The following is a 17,655-nucleotide window of genomic DNA, read 5'->3' on the forward strand; positions in this document are numbered from 1 at the left end:
TTAACAGTTAGATCAAGTTGTCATGAGTTATTATTGTTCTGAAATTAACAGTGATGATTAAGTTATACTAATTTATTGTTGTTCTCAAGTTAACAGTTACAGTTACGGTGCGTGAGCTACTGGTTTTCTGAAGTTAAGAGTTACGATCAAGTATGTCCTGAATTATTACTGTTCTCAATTTTACAGTTACGATCAAGGTGTTCTGATTTATTATTATTCTCAAGTTAACAGTTAGATCAAGTTGTCCTAATTTATTGTTGTTTTGGAGTTAGTAGGTACGATGAAAGTGTCGTGCTTCATAATAAATTGACGAGCTGCTGTCGTTTTCATGATATGACAAGAATATGTGTATCACGTAAAACAAATGTGCTTTTCGTAGTCTTGAAGAAACTGTTTCGTCATTTCAGCACTAGATGGCAGGAGTATTTGTATTGTGCAAGTGTCTGCATCCCTTCAAATGAGAAGAGCCGTTTTCAGTTTTTGTCCGAAACATTTCGAGAGCCGCAATATACCTCAACAGCCAAATCTATAAAACTGGTGGAACAATGGATTTACAATGCTAAGTTAGATTGCCCTTCTTGGAGAGAGAAGATAGACCGAGAGCAGCAGGTTGCCGACCTCTAATATAATGTCTACTCTAGGTGAAGAAAATCGAGTTTTATAATATTATTGTTTAATAGCGGGTTTCATGATTAGAAGATAAGGCAAATGTTGTGACTGAAGTAGACAAGAGAAAGGAATAAGTTTTGGTTTTGGACTTTATTTCAATCAATATTACTTTGTGTAAACACAAATATTTTAACTTGAAGGTATTGCAAATGTCATATTTTATGACAATTGTAATTTATTAGTAATGTTAACTTGACAAAGGTGTTTTTTGTGTCATGTTTATGTGTTTTATTTTAAGCAAAAAGCTGCAGAATATACTATCTGATCTGTCCTTAGCCCTGGGATTGAACCTTGAATATTAGAGTTTATGAGTCCTCAACGCTACCAACGTAGATATGTTTAGTTGACGTTAAACACAAAACTACACAATGGACTATCGATGTTGTGTCCATCATAAAACTGTGCCTACCGCTGTGTCTACGGATTTATAACGCTAAAATCAGGGATTCGATTCCCCTCGGTGGCCTCAGCAGATAGCCCGATGTGGCTTTGCTATAAGAAAACACACGCACACACTCATGAAACCGGTGTGCCAGTGTGGGAACACTACCGCCTTAGAAGAAGGCGTGTTTTGACATATTTGTTAATAATAGTAATAAATTTTGACATTAGGTTTGGAAGAAGTGAAGGGAAGGATTCACCAAAATGGCTTATTCTCTAAGATAATTAGCTAAAAAAGAAATAGAACTTCCAACTGTTTTTCTGAAACGTTTACAGCATAGATTATTTATTGTTGTTTATCACGTGCCACTTTACTGGTCGATCACAAATAACTAGTTGTAATGGTACCCCTTCTCCCTGTAGTGTACTAATGATGCCCTAGAGGGAGCTGCCTCTGTGAAGTCGACAGTTTTCCAATTACTGCTCTGATGATTTCTGCCCTTGGAAACTTAAACCTCCAAAGATAAAAAAAAACCATAGGATATGAACATTCACAATTCTTATGGTCACATTGCGGCAGACCTGTATCATAAGATTTAACCCAGCTCAGACTAGAATCAATGAGTACTATAGCTCGCAGATTATCAACAATAAATGATGCGTTTTTATTAAGTTTGAAAGTGATAGTGCGGGCTCCATGCACCAGCCAGGCACGTGACGTCATCCTGCTTCTAATCTACGAGCTTCTCGCGACTGTAAATTGGATGAAACTGTCGATTCACTTAGTCCTAGGTATGGAAGAGTGTGGGGTAATGACAGTTTAATGTGTTGGTATTAAAATAGCAAGTTATAATTTTGAAAGGCGGTTAAACTAATTGCCATGCTTTAAGTATTAAAACAAAAAAATATATCACTTAGAGTAATTATGAATGAAGTAAAGTTTAATCTGTAAGCGAATAAATTTTATGTCTAGTTCAACTATGATTTATGTTAGTATAAAAGTTTACTTTATTACCTTAAAGTTACTTTTATTTCAAACGTTTTTGTTATTTTATTTACTTTAATAATAGGGTTAGCTCAAGGTAAACGTTTCAGTGTCGGTATGGACAAGAACTAAAATTACTGCTCAGAAAACATTTCTTGTGTTGTAATAAGCTGGACAATAACGAACTGAAAAGTCTTAAACACGTAACACATTATATCATAAGTACTTAGTAGAGACACAAAACGTGCGGTCAAATTAGTGTCTTTGTTGCAAAATTATTTCTTTAAATACAGGATTTATAGAATAATACGAAATAATTCTAATCGCAAACACCAAATCATTTAAGTACGCTTGTCGTAAGCCTAATATTAGTTAAGCCTTTATTAAGTACGACTTATATTCGGTAAAGATATGAATTAACACTGTAACTTGTGTCCGTTTTTTTTGCTTTAGTGTAGTTAGGGTTAAACAACTTTACCATACTTAATATTATTATTTTGTTTATTTTGGAATTTCGCACAAAGCTACTCGAGGGCTATCTGTGCTCCATACTTAATAATATCGATAGATAAACATATTTTATTGTGTGTGCCCGGGCCATGTATGTATCATTTCTTATTTATTCCTTATACGTTTCCACATTTCTTGTAGGAGGAGCATTGATTGAGATCAGATCCCCATCTAATTTTATATCTAATTTCGTAAAACGTACCAAATCAGCATAACTTGACACAGTGACACAAAATGACGAAACTTGTCTACACACAACCAGTGTCATTTTGAAACTTGTTTAAACACAACCTATCATTACGAAACTTGTCTAGAGGCAACCTATCATTACGAAACGGCATGCATGGCCAAGCATGTTAAGGCGTGCAACTCGTAATCTGAGGGTCGCGGGTTCGCATCCCCGTCGCGCCAAACATGCTCGCCCTTTCAGCCGTGGAGACGTTATAATGTGACGGTCAATCCCACTATTCGTTGGTAAAAGAGTAGCCCAAGAGTTGGCAGTGGGTGGTGATGACTAGCTGTCTTCCCTCTAGTCTTACACTGGTAAATTAGAAACGGCTAGCACAGATAGCCCTCGAGTAGCTTTGTGCGAAATTCAAAACCAACAAACAAATCATTACGAAACTTGTCTACACACAACTTGTGTCATTACGAAACTTGTCTACAGACATGTCATTCTTCATAACGTTACCTCGGTAGCTTCTACCACTAGCTTTAGATTCTCACGTGTTAGAAGATGTTGAACTTCGATTACTGCACCTGAAGTGCAAGTTTTGCAAATTTCTTTTGTGATAGTCTTGGGGTATAGAATTGATCCAATGGTCATAGTTTTCCAATTCCATTAAGCACTATGCGTATGCCCATCTTCAAAAATATACACATACTGTACTTACAATGTTTAGTTACAGCATTATGTACACATACTGTACATTACAATGTTTAGTTACAGCATTATGTACACATACTGTACATTACAATGTTTTACACCCTATGTACACATACTGCACATTACAATGTTTAGTTACAGCATTATGTACACATACTGTACATTACAATGTTTAGTTACACCATTATGTACACATACTGTACATTACAATGTTTAGTTACAGCATTATGTACACATACTGTACATTACAATGTTTAGTTACACCATTATGTACACATACTGTACATTACAATGTTTAGTTACAGCATTATGTACACATACTGTACTTACAATGTTTAGTTACAGCATTATGTACACATACTGTACATTACAATGTTTAGTTACACCATTATGTACACATACTGTACATTACAATGTTTAGTTACAGCATTATGTACACATACTGTACATTACAATGTTTAGTTACAACCATTATGTACACATACCGTACATTACAATGTTTAGTTACAGCATTATGTGCACATACCGCACATTACAATGTTTAGTTACAGCATTATGTACACATACTGCGCATTACAATGTTTAGTTACGGCATTATGTACACATACTGTACATTACAATGTTTAGTTACAGCATTATGTACACATACTGTACATTACAATGTTTAGTTACAGCATTATGTACACATACTGTACATTACAATGTTTAGTTACAGCATTATGTACACATACTGTACATTACAATGTTTAGTTACAGCATTATGTGCACATGCTGTACCTGATGTTTTACGCCTATGTACACATACTGTACATTACAATGTTTAGTTACAGCATTATGTACACATACTGTACATTACAATGTTTAGTTACAGCATTATGTACACATACTGTACATTACAATGTTTAGTTACAGCATTATGTACACATACTGTACTTACAATGTTTTACACCCTATGTACACATACTGTACATTACAATGTTTAGTTACAGCATTATGTACACATACTGTACATTACAATGTTTAGTTACAGCATTATGTACACATACTGTACATTACAATGTTTAGTTACAGCATTATGTACACATACTGTACATTACAATGTTTTACACCCTATGTACACATACTGTACCTTACAATATTTTACACCCTATGTACACATACTGTACATTACAATGTTTAGTTACAGCATTATATACACATACTGTACATTACAATGTTTAGTTACAGCATTATGTACACATACTGTACATTACAATGTTTAGTTACAGCATTATGTACACATACTGTACTTACAATGTTTTACACCCTATGTACACATACTGTACATTACAATGTTTAGTTACAGCATTATATACACATACTGTACATTACAATGTTTAGTTACAGCATTATGTACACATACTGTACATTACAATGTTTAGTTACAGCATTATGTACACATACTGTACATTACAATGTTTTACACCCTATGTACACATACTGTACATTACAATATTTTACACCCTATGTACACATACTGTACATTACAATGTTTTACACCCTATGTACACATACTGTACATTACAATATTTTACACCCTATGTACACATACTGTACATTACAATGTTTAGTTACAGCATTATGTACACATACTGTACATTACAATGTTTAGTTACAGCATTATGTACACATACTGTACATTACAATGTTTTACACCCTATGTACACATACTGTACATTACAATGTTTTACACCAATGTACACATACTGTACATTACAATGTTTAGTTACAGCATCATGTACACATACTGTACTTACAATGTTTAGTTACAGCATTATGTACACATATTGTACGTTACAATGTTTTACACCCTATGTACACATACTGTACATTACAATGTTCAGTTACAGCATTATGTACACATACTGTACGTTACAATGTTTAGTTACAGCCTTATGTACACATACTGTACATTACAATGTTTAGTTACAGCATTATGTGCACATACTGTACATTACAATGTTTAGTTACAGCATTATGTACACATATTGTACATTACAATGTTTTACACCCTATGTACACATACTGTACATTACAATGTTTAGTTACAGCATTATGTACACATACTGTACATTACAATGTTTAGTTACAGCATTATGTGCACATACTGTACTTACAATGTTTAGTTACAGCATTATGTACACATATTGTACATTACAATGTTTTACACCCTATGTACACGTACTGTACATTACAATGTTTTACACCCTATGTACACATACTGTACATTACAATGTTTTACACCCTATGTACACGTACAATTACATACCCTTAATGGTGGTTCCTCCTACTTTCAATAATCAATATCTGATACTTGCATCTGTTTTACTTCCTTTATCTTCTACCATTGAATTTTTTCCAATTCTACTATAAACTTTTAATTGCATTAATATTGGACACGTAACACTGGTGATTGGTGCTGTATGACTGTACATTTAATGTGTTTGGAATCGAATTATCTGTAAATGAAGACCTTCAAACACTGGTCATACTATTTAGCTAAACCAGTCTTCTCCTGTGTTGTTCTAAATACTAACAGAAAGTTCACCAGAAACTATGAACATCTGTTGCTGTGTTTACATAACACGAATTTTAGTGTTGACTATGAGAAAAAGTGACATGGAATGACCAAGTTGTGGACTAATTATACTTCAAATGAACGTCGGGTCTGAACGGACATTGAAATTAAGGGTGCTGTTTCTTAAATTACTTGTAGCTATACCATTTCTTGTCGCTGTAGTTACTGCTAGATACAGATTACATCACGTGCTGTTTCTTAACTTACTTGTAGCTATACCATTTTTTGTCGCTGTAATTACTGCTAGATACAGATTACATATCGTGTTGTTTCTTAACTTACTTGTAGCTATACCATTTTTTGTCGCTGTAGTCACTGCTAGATACAGATTACATCACGTGTTGTTTCTTAACTTACTTGTAGCTATACCATTTCTTGTCGCTGTAGTTACTGCTAGATACAGATTACATCACGTGTTGTTTCTTAACTTACTTGTAGCTATACCATTTGTTATTGCTGTAGTTACTGCTAGATACAGATTACATCATGTGCTGTTTCTTAACTTACTTGTAGCTATACCATTTCTTGTCGCTGTAGTTACTGCTAGATACAGATTACATCACGTGCTGTTTCTTATCTTACTTGTAGCTATACCATTTCTTGTCGCTCTAGTTACTGCTAGATACAGATTACATCACGTGTTGTTTCTTAACTTGTAGTTATACCATTTCTTGTCGCTGTAGTTACTGCTAGATACAGATTACATATCGTCTTGTTTCTTAACTTACTTGTAGCTATACCATTCTTGTCGCTGTAGTTACTGCTAGATACAGATTACATCACGTGTTGTTTCTTAACTTACTTGTAGCTATACCATTTCTTGTCGCTGTAGTTACTGCTAGATACAGATTACATCACGTGTTGTTTCTTAACTTACTTGTAGCTATACCATTTTTTGTCGCTGTAGTTACTGCTAGATACAGATTACACCACGTGTTGTTTCTTAACTTACTTGTAGCTATACCATTTTTTGTCGCTGTAGTCACTGCTAGATACAGATTACATCACGTGTTGTTTCTTAACTTACTTGTAGCTATACCATTTCTTGTCGCTGTAGTTACTGCTAGATACAGATTACATCACGTGTTGTTTCTTAACTTGTAGCTATACCATTTCTTGTCGCTGTAGTTACTGCTAGATACAGATTACATCACGTGCTGTTTCTTATCTTACTTGTAGCTATACCATTTCTTGTAGCTGTAGTTACTGCTAGATACAGATTACATCACGTGCTGTTTCTTATCTTACTTGTAGCTATACCATTTCTTGTCGCTGTAGTTACTGCTAGATACAGATTACATCACGTGCTGTTTCTTATCTTACTTGTAGCTATACCATTTCTTGTCGCTGTAGTTACTGCTAGATACAGATTACATCACGTGTTGTTTCTTAACTCACTTGTAGGTATACCATTTCTTGTCGCTGTAGTTACTGCTAGATACAGATTACATCACGTGTTGTTTTTTAACTTACTTGTAGCTATACCATTTCTTGTAGCTGCAGTTACTGCTAGATACAGATTACATCACGTGTTGTTTCTTAACTTGTAGCTATACCATTTCTTGTCGCTGTAGTTACTGCTAGATACAGATTACATCACGTTCTGTTTCTTAACTTACTTGTAGCTATACCATTTCTTGTCGCTGTAGTCACTGCTAGATACAGATTACATCACGTGTTGTTTCTTAACTTGTAGCTATACCATTTCTTGTCGCTGTAGTTACTGCTAGATACAGATTACATCGCGTGTTGTTTCTTAACTCACTTCTAGCTATACCATTTCTTGTAGCTGTAGTTACTGCTAGATACAGATTACATCGCGTGTTGTTTCTTAACTCACTTGTAGCTATACCATTTCTTGTCGCTGTAGTCACTGCTAGATACAGATTACATCACGTGTTGCTTCTTAACTTACTTGTAGCTATACCATTTTTTGTCGCTGTAGTTACTGCTAGATACAGATTACACCACGTGTTGTTTCTTAACTTACTTGTAGCTATACCATTTTTTGTCGCTGTAGTCACTGCTAGATACAGATTACATCACGTGTTGTTTCTTAACTTACTTGTAGCTATACCATTTCTTGTCGCTGTAGTTACTGCTAGATACAGATTACATCACGTGTTGTTTCTTAACTTGTAGCTATACCATTTCTTGTCGCTGTAGTTACTGCTAGATACAGATTACATCACGTGTTGTTTCTTAACTTGTAGCTATACCATTTCTTGTCGCTGTAGTTACTGCTAGATACAGATTACATCACGTGCTGTTTCTTATCTTACTTGTAGCTATACCATTTCTTGTCGCTGTAGTTACTGCTAGATACAGATTACATCACATGCTGTTTCTTATCTTACTTGTAGCTATACCATTTCTTGTCGCTGTAGTTACTGCTAGATACAGATTACATCACGTGTTGTTTCTTAACTCACTTGTAGGTATACCATTTCTTGTCGCTGTAGTTACTGCTAGATACAGATTACATCACGTGTTGTTTTTTAACTTACTTGTAGCTATACCATTTCTTGTAGCTGTAGTTACTGCTAGATACAGATTACATCACGTGTTGTTTCTTAACTTGTAGCTATACCATTTCTTGTCGCTGTAGTTACTGCTAGATACAGATTACATCACGTTCTGTTTCTTAACTTACTTGTAGCTATACCATTTCTTGTCGCTGTAGTCACTGCTAGATACAGATTACATCACGTGTTGTTTCTTAACTTGTAGCTATACCATTTCTTGTCGCTGTAGTTACTGCTAGATACAGATTACATCGCGTGTTGTTTCTTAACTCACTTCTAGCTATACCATTTCTTGTAGCTCTAGTTACTGCTAGATACAGATTACATCGCGTGTTGTTTCTTAACTCACTTGTAGCTATACCATTTCTTGTCGCTGTAGTCACTGCTAGATACAGATGACATCACGTGTTGTTTCTTAACTTGTAGCTATACCATTTTTTGTCGCTGTAATTACTGCTAGATACAGATTACATCACGTGTTGTTTCTTAACTTGTAGCTAAGATCCGATGGCTGGTTTCAGCGGTTGCACTTGACCACATTGTTCACCGTTCAAGAATACCTAATTGCAACTGTTCGCACCAGGCCACACTGGCACAACCTTACATTTGACGTGGTCACCATGGACGATCAAGTTAATTACTGCTTTAAAATCATCCTTAACAGAGATTCCCAGAATGAATTCGTTATCTATGATTTGGTGAGCGTAACAAAAGAAATAGCCATTTCTTGATATCCAGGGTTTGATTCTCTGGCACATTGTTATCTGGTATAAAGACGATAAAATGCGTTCCAGCCGATGATGTGGAAACTTATCTGAACTTGATGGTGGAAAATGAACTTTCAGTCTAACATTTTTACCACAGCTTTACGTGAGAGTAACAGTGGTCAGTGTTCAGTTTGTTTGTTTTTTGTCATTCGGATTAAAGACCGCTGACTTAGAGTGTCGTTTTCATACTGGCTGTGGTTTGTTGGTATGTACTGCCAAAAATGCCAGGATATATATGTAAAAACATCTTACAATAAAAGGTTTGTATGTAGCTTTGTATTCAACTGCAAAAATGTGCTCAGGATTGTAAGATGTTTCCTTAATTTAAGGATGGTACAGTTCCTAAGACGTTTTAATGACTTGATGCTAGTACAGTTTCTTATGTATTTCATGACTTCATGGTAGTGCAGTTCCTAAGGTTTTTTAACGGCTTGATTGTAGTGCAGTTCTTAAGGTGTTTTCATCACTTGATGGTGGTGAAGATCCTAAGGCATTTCATTACTTGATGGTGGTGCTCTTTTTAAAGTGTTTTCGTGATTTGATGGCAGTAGAGTTCCCTAGGTGTTTTATGACTTTTTGGTAGTGCAGTTTATAAGGTGTTTTCATGACATGGCTGTAGTGTAGTTCCTAATTTCAGATATACGTTGCTGGCCAAAACTTAAGGCCAATGAACATAAAGAAAAAATATGCATTTTGCATTGTTAAACTCAACCATTTATTTGAGAAGAGCTTCGAAAGATGAAAATAAGAAAAGGGAAAATAAAAATATAAAACTTTTCTTGCATTTAATAGGGAAAATACTGACACGAAGCGTTTATCGGTAAACACGTAACGAAATTTAGTCATTTGTGTTCAAGCATTAGCATTGTCAACATCTCCCACTGATATCTCCTGTGTTACATTGGGTAAAAACATGGCAAAGGCTAAAAAGTTGACAGAGTTTGAACGTGGCAGAATTGTCGAGCTGCAAAAGTATAGTCCCTCTCAACGTGCCATCGCTGGTGAGATTGGGCGTAGTAAAACTGCTATTGCAAAGTTCTTGAATGACCCTGAGGGATACGAAACGAGAATTTCAAGTGATCGATCCAAGAAAGTTTCGCCGGCATTGAGTAGGAGGATTCGACTTGTTGTCCGGCAAGACACCAGCCGAACCAGATTAAGGCCCTTACGGTCGCAGAATGCAGCTCAAGAACGACGGCATCTACGAGAGAAAGGCTTTAAAAACTGTTATCGTCTTCAAAGACCATGCCTCTTTCCACACCACGAAACAGCTAGGTTAAACTTTGCAGAGAAGCACCAAACATGGAACGTAGAAAAGTGGAAGAAGGTTTTGTTCTCTGATGAGAAGAAATTTAACCTGGATGGTCCAGATGGCTTCCAACGTTACTGGCACGATAAGGATATTACACCGGAGACATTTTCTACACGATAAGGTGGAGAAAGTCCTTCATGATCTAGAAAAACACTAGAAAAACGTTCGACTTAAGAAACCCAACGTTATCAGGTCTTGATTTAACCAGTCTGTCCTGTTATTTTACAACAATGCTGTGTTTAAAATACTGTTTCTTGTTTCAACCAGTCTCTCTTGTTACCTTAAAACAGTACCATGTTTAAAATATTGTTTGTTGTTTCAACCTATGTGTCTTGTTATCTTACAACAATGTTGTTTTTAAGATTCTGTGTTTTGTTACAACCAGTATCTCCTGTTATGTTACAACAATGGTATGTTTGAAGTATTCTTTCTTCTTTCAACTACAGGTGTTTTGACTAAGTTAATAATGTGTAGTTAAGTAGGCAAATCTTACTAGTGCACCAATTGTAAACTATAATTAACTGGTTTGACTAATAACAGTGAATAAGTATTAACATAATGACATAAATTAACAGTACATTAAGAGATAATTCATCAAAACGTCATTTTATTAACTAACTTGTTTTATTAAGGATAAGAATAATACACACAGTTGTTAAAGCAACTTATCAATATTAAAACATATGTTAGTAACCCGTCTCTCTTATTGCTAACACACTAGAAATAAGTAAAACTTAACGTCGTTAATAACACAATACTAGCTTATTTGTTGCACCACAACCTCACTCAGTTCATGGATCACATGCTTGAGACGAGGAAAATATAACTCCGTCTTCAGCTACAAAAGGAAACTTCATCCACGACAGCAGATTTCCCCGAGGGTGGGGTTCGTCACATGGGGCGATTTTCTTTATTTGTTCCTCAGTCAACGCTTCATTCCAGACCTGCAGGTCCGTGAGCTCACCTTCCCAAGCAGCAGAACTCTCGAATCCTCCTCCGGGTTTGTCTTGCTCCTGACCGATGACAACTGTACCCCCTCCTAAGATCCGATGGCCTGGTTTCAATGGTTGCGTTTGACTACATTGTTCACCGTTCAAGAATATCTTATTGCTACCGTCCGCACCAGACCACACTGCACAAACGTGATACCAGTGGCCCAACCTTACACCTGAACATGACGAACTGACGTGGTCAGTATGGACGAATAGGTTAATTGCTGCTTTAAAATCATTCTTAACAGAGATTCCCAAAATAAATTCGTTATCCACGGATGGGTGAGCGTAAAAAAGAAATAGCCAGTTCTTGATATCCAGGGTTTGATTCTCTGACACACTGTTATCTGGTCTAAAGACGGTAAACTTTGTTCCAGTCGAAGATGTGGAAACTTGTTTGAACTTGATGGTGGAAAATGAACTTTAAGTCGTTGTGTTGAAACCACTAGACTCGGTTGACCGAGGACAGCCACAGTGAAGACGGCGATTGATGGAAGCGTGATTTTCATGTTTTGTTGTTTCAACTGTACAACCAATTGGGGTTAAAGTGACTCTGACCTCAGCAGAGTTGAAAATATAACTTTCAAATATCTGATCACGTGAACAGATGACACACCAGTTTCTGTGAAGGGCACTTAACATTGCTTCTCCATATATGGTTTTAGGTGTTAGATGTCCCCTTATAAGGAAAGGAAACAAAGCGTTGTTGTTGTGTGATCGTTAAAGGAATATTTTGGTTTAATACAGAACACACTTTTAACTATGTTAATGAACATGTCTCACAGAACACACTGTGTGTTATTAACAGGAGTGATGTTCCACTTTCTTGGACTGTGATAATTCAAACTATTAACATTTTCAGTGGATGTAATGTACTGAATCCTTACTTCATGTATCAAATCTGAAAGCAGTCATTAAGAAACGCTTGACATATAAAATGGTATAAATATAAAATAACTGACTTATAACACCTCCATGTTTTATTGAGTTTCTTTCATTTTCTTAAAGTATTAAAACTTTATTTTATAAAAAATACATTTGTAACTTGCATGAATTTTTTTTTTAAATTTGACATACTGATAGAAGCTATAAAGGTACAGTTAGGGGGCTCATTTGATGTAAATATAAACCACATGAATAACATTTATTCAACACAAATGAACGTTTTCGCTCACGCCTTCTCCAAAAGTCACGCGAGCTGTCAGACTAAACATTTTTACCACAGCTTTAACGTGAGAGTAACAATGGACAGTTTTTGGTTTTTTTTTTGTCATTCGGATTAAAAACCGCTGTCTTAGTGTGTTATTTTCATACTGGCTGTGGTTTGTTGGTATGTACTGACAAAAAGGTCAGAATATCTAATGAAAAACGCCTTAGATATGAATAAAAGTTGTACCCAAAAATACGGATTGAGCGTGTGAAAGAATGAAATGAAATTTGACACCAAAGTAATAAGTAAGTTAAAGTGATTTGATAAGGACAAATATACATATATAAATATACTTACCAGTTTGGTCTTAAATTTGATTTCATTTCTCCAATTGCACACACTGAATATTTGTGTTTTGATCACATCTAAGGCGTTTTTGATTAGATATCTATTTCTCAGAATGTGGCGGAGATACTAAATTTTCCTTTGACCTACAAAGCTAGAAACTGGGTTTCGATGCCCATGGTGGGCAGAGCACAGATAGCTCATTGTGTAGCTTTGAATTCAACTGCAAAAATGTATTGAAGGTTGTGACATGTTTCCTTAACTCAAGGATGGTGCACTTCCTAAAGTGTTTTGATTACTTGATGGTTGTGGAGTTCCTAAAGTGTTTTGATGACTTGATAGGACTGCTTTTTGTAAAGTGTTTTCATGACTAGATAGGACTGCTGTTTGTAAAGTATTTTCATGACTAGATAGGACTGCTGTTTCTAAAGTGTTTTCATGACTAGATACGACTGCTGTTTGTAAAGTGTTTTCATGACTAGATAGGACTGCTGTTTGTAAAGTGTTTTCATGACTAGATAGGACTGCTGTTTGTAAAGTATTTTCATGACTAGATAGGACTGCTGTTTCTAAAGTGTTTTCATGACTAGATAGGACTGCTGTTTGTAAAGTGTTTTCATGACTAGATAGGACTGCTGTTTGTAAAGTGTTTTCATGACTAGATAGGACTGTTTGTAAAGTGTTTTCTGTTTGTAAAGTGTTTTCATGACTAGATAGGACTGCTGTTTGTAAAGTGTTTTCATGACTAGATAGGACTGCTGTTTGTAAAGTGTTTTCATGACTAGATAGGACTGCTGTTTGTAAAGTGTTTTCATGACTAGATAGGACTGCTGTTTGTAAAGTGTTTTCATGACTAGATAGGACTGCTGTTTGTAAAGTGTTTTCATGACTAGATAGGACTGCTGTTTGTAAAGTGTTTTCATGACTAGATAGGACTGCTGTTTGTAAAGTGTTTTCATGACTAGATAGGACTGCTGTTTGTAAAGTGTTTTCATGACTAGATAGGACTGCTGTTTGTAAAGTGTTTTCATGACTAGATAGGACTGCTGTTTGTAAAGTGTTTTCATGACTAGATAGGACTGCTGTTTGTAAAGTGTTTTCATGACTAGATAGGACTGCTGTTTGTAAAGTGTTTTCATGACTAGATAGGACTGCTGTTTGTAAAGTGTTTTCATGACTAGATAGGACTGCTGTTTGTAAAGTGTTTTCATGACTAGATAGGACTGCTGTTTGTAAAGTGTTTTCATGACTAGATAGGACTGCTGTTTGTAAAGTGTTTTCATGACTAGATAGGACTGCTGTTTGTAAAGTGTTTTCATGACTAGATAGGACTGCTGTTTGTAAAGTGTTTTCATGACTAGATAGGACTGCTGTTTGTAAAGTGTTTTCATGACTAGATAGGACTGCTGTTTGTAAAGTATTTTCATGACTAGATAGGACTGCTCTTTGTAAAGTATTTTCATGACTAGGTACGACTGCTGTTTCTAAAGTGTTTTCATGACTAGATAGGACTGCTTTTTGTAAAGTGTTTTCATGACTAGATAGGACTGCTGTTTGTGAAGTATTTTCATGACTAGATACGACTGCTGTTTCTAAAGTGTTTTCATGACTAGATAGGACTGCTTTTTGTAAAGTGTTTTCATGACTAGATAGGACTGCTGTTTGTAAAGTATTTTCATGACTAGATACGACTGCTGATAGGACTTTTTGTAAAGTGTTTTCATGACTAGATAGGACTGCTGTTTGTAAAGTAAAGTGTTTTCATGACTAGATAGGACTGCTGTTTGTAAAGTGTTTTCATGACTAGATAGGACTGCTGTTTGTAAAGACTAGATATTTTCATGACTAGATAGGACTGCTGTTTGTAAAGTGTTTTCATGACTAGATAGGACTGCTGTTTGTAAAGTATTTTCATGACTAGATAGGACTGCTGTTTGTAAAGTGTTTTCATGACTAGATAGGACTGCTGTTTGTAAAGTGTTTTCATGACTAGATAGGACTGCTGTTTGTAAAGTGTTTTCATGACTAGATAGGACTGCTGTTTGTAAAGTATTTTCATGACTAGATAGGACTGCTGTTTGTAAAGTGTTTTCATGACTAGATAGGACTGCTGTTTGTAAAGTGTTTTCATGACTAGATACGACTGCTGTTTGTAAAGTGTTTTCATGACTAGATAGGACTGCTTTTTGCAAAGTGTTTTCATGACTAGATAGGACTGCTGTTTGTAAAGTATTTTCATGACTAGATACGACTGCTGTTTGTAAAGTGTTTTCATGACTAGATAGGACTGCTGTTTGTAAAGTGTTTTCATGACTAGATAGGACTGCTGTTTGTAAAGTGTTTTCATGACTAGATAGGACTTTTTGTAAAGTGTTTTCATGACTAGATACGACTGCTGTTTGTAAAGTGTTTTCATGACTAGATAGGACTGCTTTTGTAAAGTGTTTTCATGACTAGATAGGACTGCTGTTTGTAAAGTATTTTCATGACTAGATAGGACTGCTGTTTGTAAAGTGTTTTCATGACTAGATAGGACTGCTGTTTGTAAAGTGTTTTCATGACTAGATAGGACTGCTGTTTGTAAAGTATTTTCATGACTAGATAGGACTGCTGTTTCTAAAGTGTTTTCATGACTAGATAGGACTAAAGTATGGACTGCTGTTTGTAAAGTAAACTAGTGTTTTCATGACTAGATAGGACTGCTGTTTGTAAAGTATTTTCATGACTAGATAGGACTGCTGTGACTTAGGACTGCTAAAGTGTTTTCATGACTAGATAGGACTGCTGTTTCTAAAGTGTTTTCATGACTAGATACGACTGCTGTTTGTAAAGTGTTTTCATGACTAGATAGGACTGCTGTTTGTAAAGTGTTTTCATGACTAGATAGGACTGCTGTTTGTAAAGTATTTTCATGACTAGATAGGACTGCTGTTTGTAAAGTCTTTTCATGACTAGATAGGACTGCTGTTTGTAAAGTGTTTTCATGACTAGATAGGACTGCTGTTTGTAGATAGTGCTTTTGTAAAGTATTTTCATGACTAGATAGGACTGCTGTTTGTAAAGTATGACTAGACTGCTGTTTGTAAAGTGTTTTCATGACTAGATAGGACTGCTGTTTGTAAAGTGTTTTCATGACTAGATAGGATGCTGTTGTGGAGTTTTTCATGACTAAGGACTGTTTGAAAGTGACTGACTGATAGGACTGTGGAGTTCATGACTAAGGTGTTTTAATGACTTGATGGTTGTGGAGTTCCTAAGGTGTTTTAATGATTTGATGGTTGTGGAGATCCTAAGGTGTTTTAATTACTTGATGGTTGTGGAGTTCCTAAAGTGTTTTGATGACTTGATGGTGTTGAAGTTTGTAAAGTGTTTTCATGACTAGATAGGACTGCTGTTTGTAAAGTGTTTTCATGACTAGATAGGACTGCTGTTTGTAAAGTGTTTTCATGACTAGATAGGACTGCTGTTTGTAAAGTGTTTTCATGACTAGATAGGACTGCTGTTTGTAAAGTGTTTTCATGACTAGATAGGACTGCTGTTTGTAAAGTGTTTTCATGACTAGATAGGACTGCTGTTTGTAAAGTGTTTTCATGACTAGATAGGACTGCTGTTTGTAAAGTGTTTTCATGACTGGCCAGCAGTGTATATCCCCATGATATTGAACTCCTACCAGAGGAAGGGCACTCACTCAGTCAGCCGTTTCCACCGTCGCAGAGTTTTTGAACCTAATGGCGAAATTAACTATTTCTTTTATAACGCGTTCACAGAAAAACTGAGCATATTCACCACTTCTCTCCTGGGGTATTAGTGTATCAAGTGTTATTTATTTATTTCAACGGGAAATTTACGGTCGTCAGTTTGTGATACTCGAGAGGCCAACTGTAAAGTTACAACAGCTGAGTTCTATAAAACCTAGGCCTGTTGATCTTATCACACAGAAAGGATACCAAACATTTTTACTGATGCAACATTGAAAGGTTACCAAACCATTATAGTGATGCAACGTTGAAAGAATACCAAACCTTTCTTAAGATATAGCGATCAAAGGATACCAAACTTGTCTACTGATGCAACATTCAAAGGATACCAAACCTTTCTACTGATGCAACATTGAAAGGATACCAAACCTTTCTAGTGATGCAACATTGAAAGGATATTAAAGTTTTTAGTGATGCACCGTTGAAAGAATACCAAACTTTATAGTGATGCAACGTTGAGAGGATACCAAACCTTTCTAGTGATGCAACGTTGAATGGATAGCAGATTTTTCTAGTAATGCAACATTGAAAATATACCAAACCTTTCTAGTGATGCAACGTTGAGAGTATACCAAACTTTATAGTGATGCAACGTTGAGAGGATACCAAACCTTTCTAGTGATGCAACGTTGAATGGATAGGAGACCTTTCTAGTAATGCAACATTGAAAATATACCAAACCTTTCTAGTGATGCAACGTTGAGAGGATACCAAACCTTTCTAGTGATGCAACGTTGAGAGGATACCAAACCTTTCTA

At 35.7% G+C, this 17,655-nt stretch overlaps 2 protein-coding genes across 3 annotated transcripts in view; one reads left to right on the forward strand and one right to left on the reverse strand.

Annotated features, from left to right (window-relative positions):
• The first annotated feature begins 1,307 nt into the window (after positions 1-1,307).
• Positions 1,308-17,655, forward strand: part of LOC143256373 (uncharacterized) — a 92,315-nt gene continuing 75,967 nt past the window's right edge. For both annotated transcript variants that reach the window (XM_076513545.1, XM_076513546.1), the window contains exon 1: positions 1,308-1,842. The gene's annotated coding sequence lies outside the window, so the exon portion shown is untranslated. The remainder of the gene's footprint in view (positions 1,843-17,655) is intronic.
• On the reverse strand, positions 11,444-12,918 carry LOC143257762 (C-reactive protein 1.1-like). Its single transcript, XM_076516795.1, has 2 exons — positions 12,820-12,918; positions 11,444-12,046 (listed from the first exon to the last, which is right to left on the reverse strand). The coding sequence occupies exons 1-2, from the start codon at positions 12,916-12,918 to the stop codon at positions 11,444-11,446; spliced, it is 702 nt and encodes a 233-aa protein (XP_076372910.1).

Source organism: Tachypleus tridentatus, chromosome 7 (assembly GCF_004210375.1).
Source record: "Tachypleus tridentatus isolate NWPU-2018 chromosome 7, ASM421037v1, whole genome shotgun sequence".
In the NCBI taxonomy this organism is placed as follows: Eukaryota; Metazoa; Arthropoda; class Merostomata; order Xiphosura; family Limulidae; genus Tachypleus; species Tachypleus tridentatus.

Coding starts and splice junctions, on each gene's coding strand:
- LOC143257762 (XM_076516795.1), bottom strand. CDS start 12,918: ATGACAAAAAAAAAACCAAAAACTGTCCATTGTTACTCTCACGTTAAA. Junction 12,047..12,819: donor GCGTGACTTTTGGAGAAGGC/GTGAGCGAAAAC, acceptor TCCACCATCAAG/TTCAAACAAGTTTCCACATC.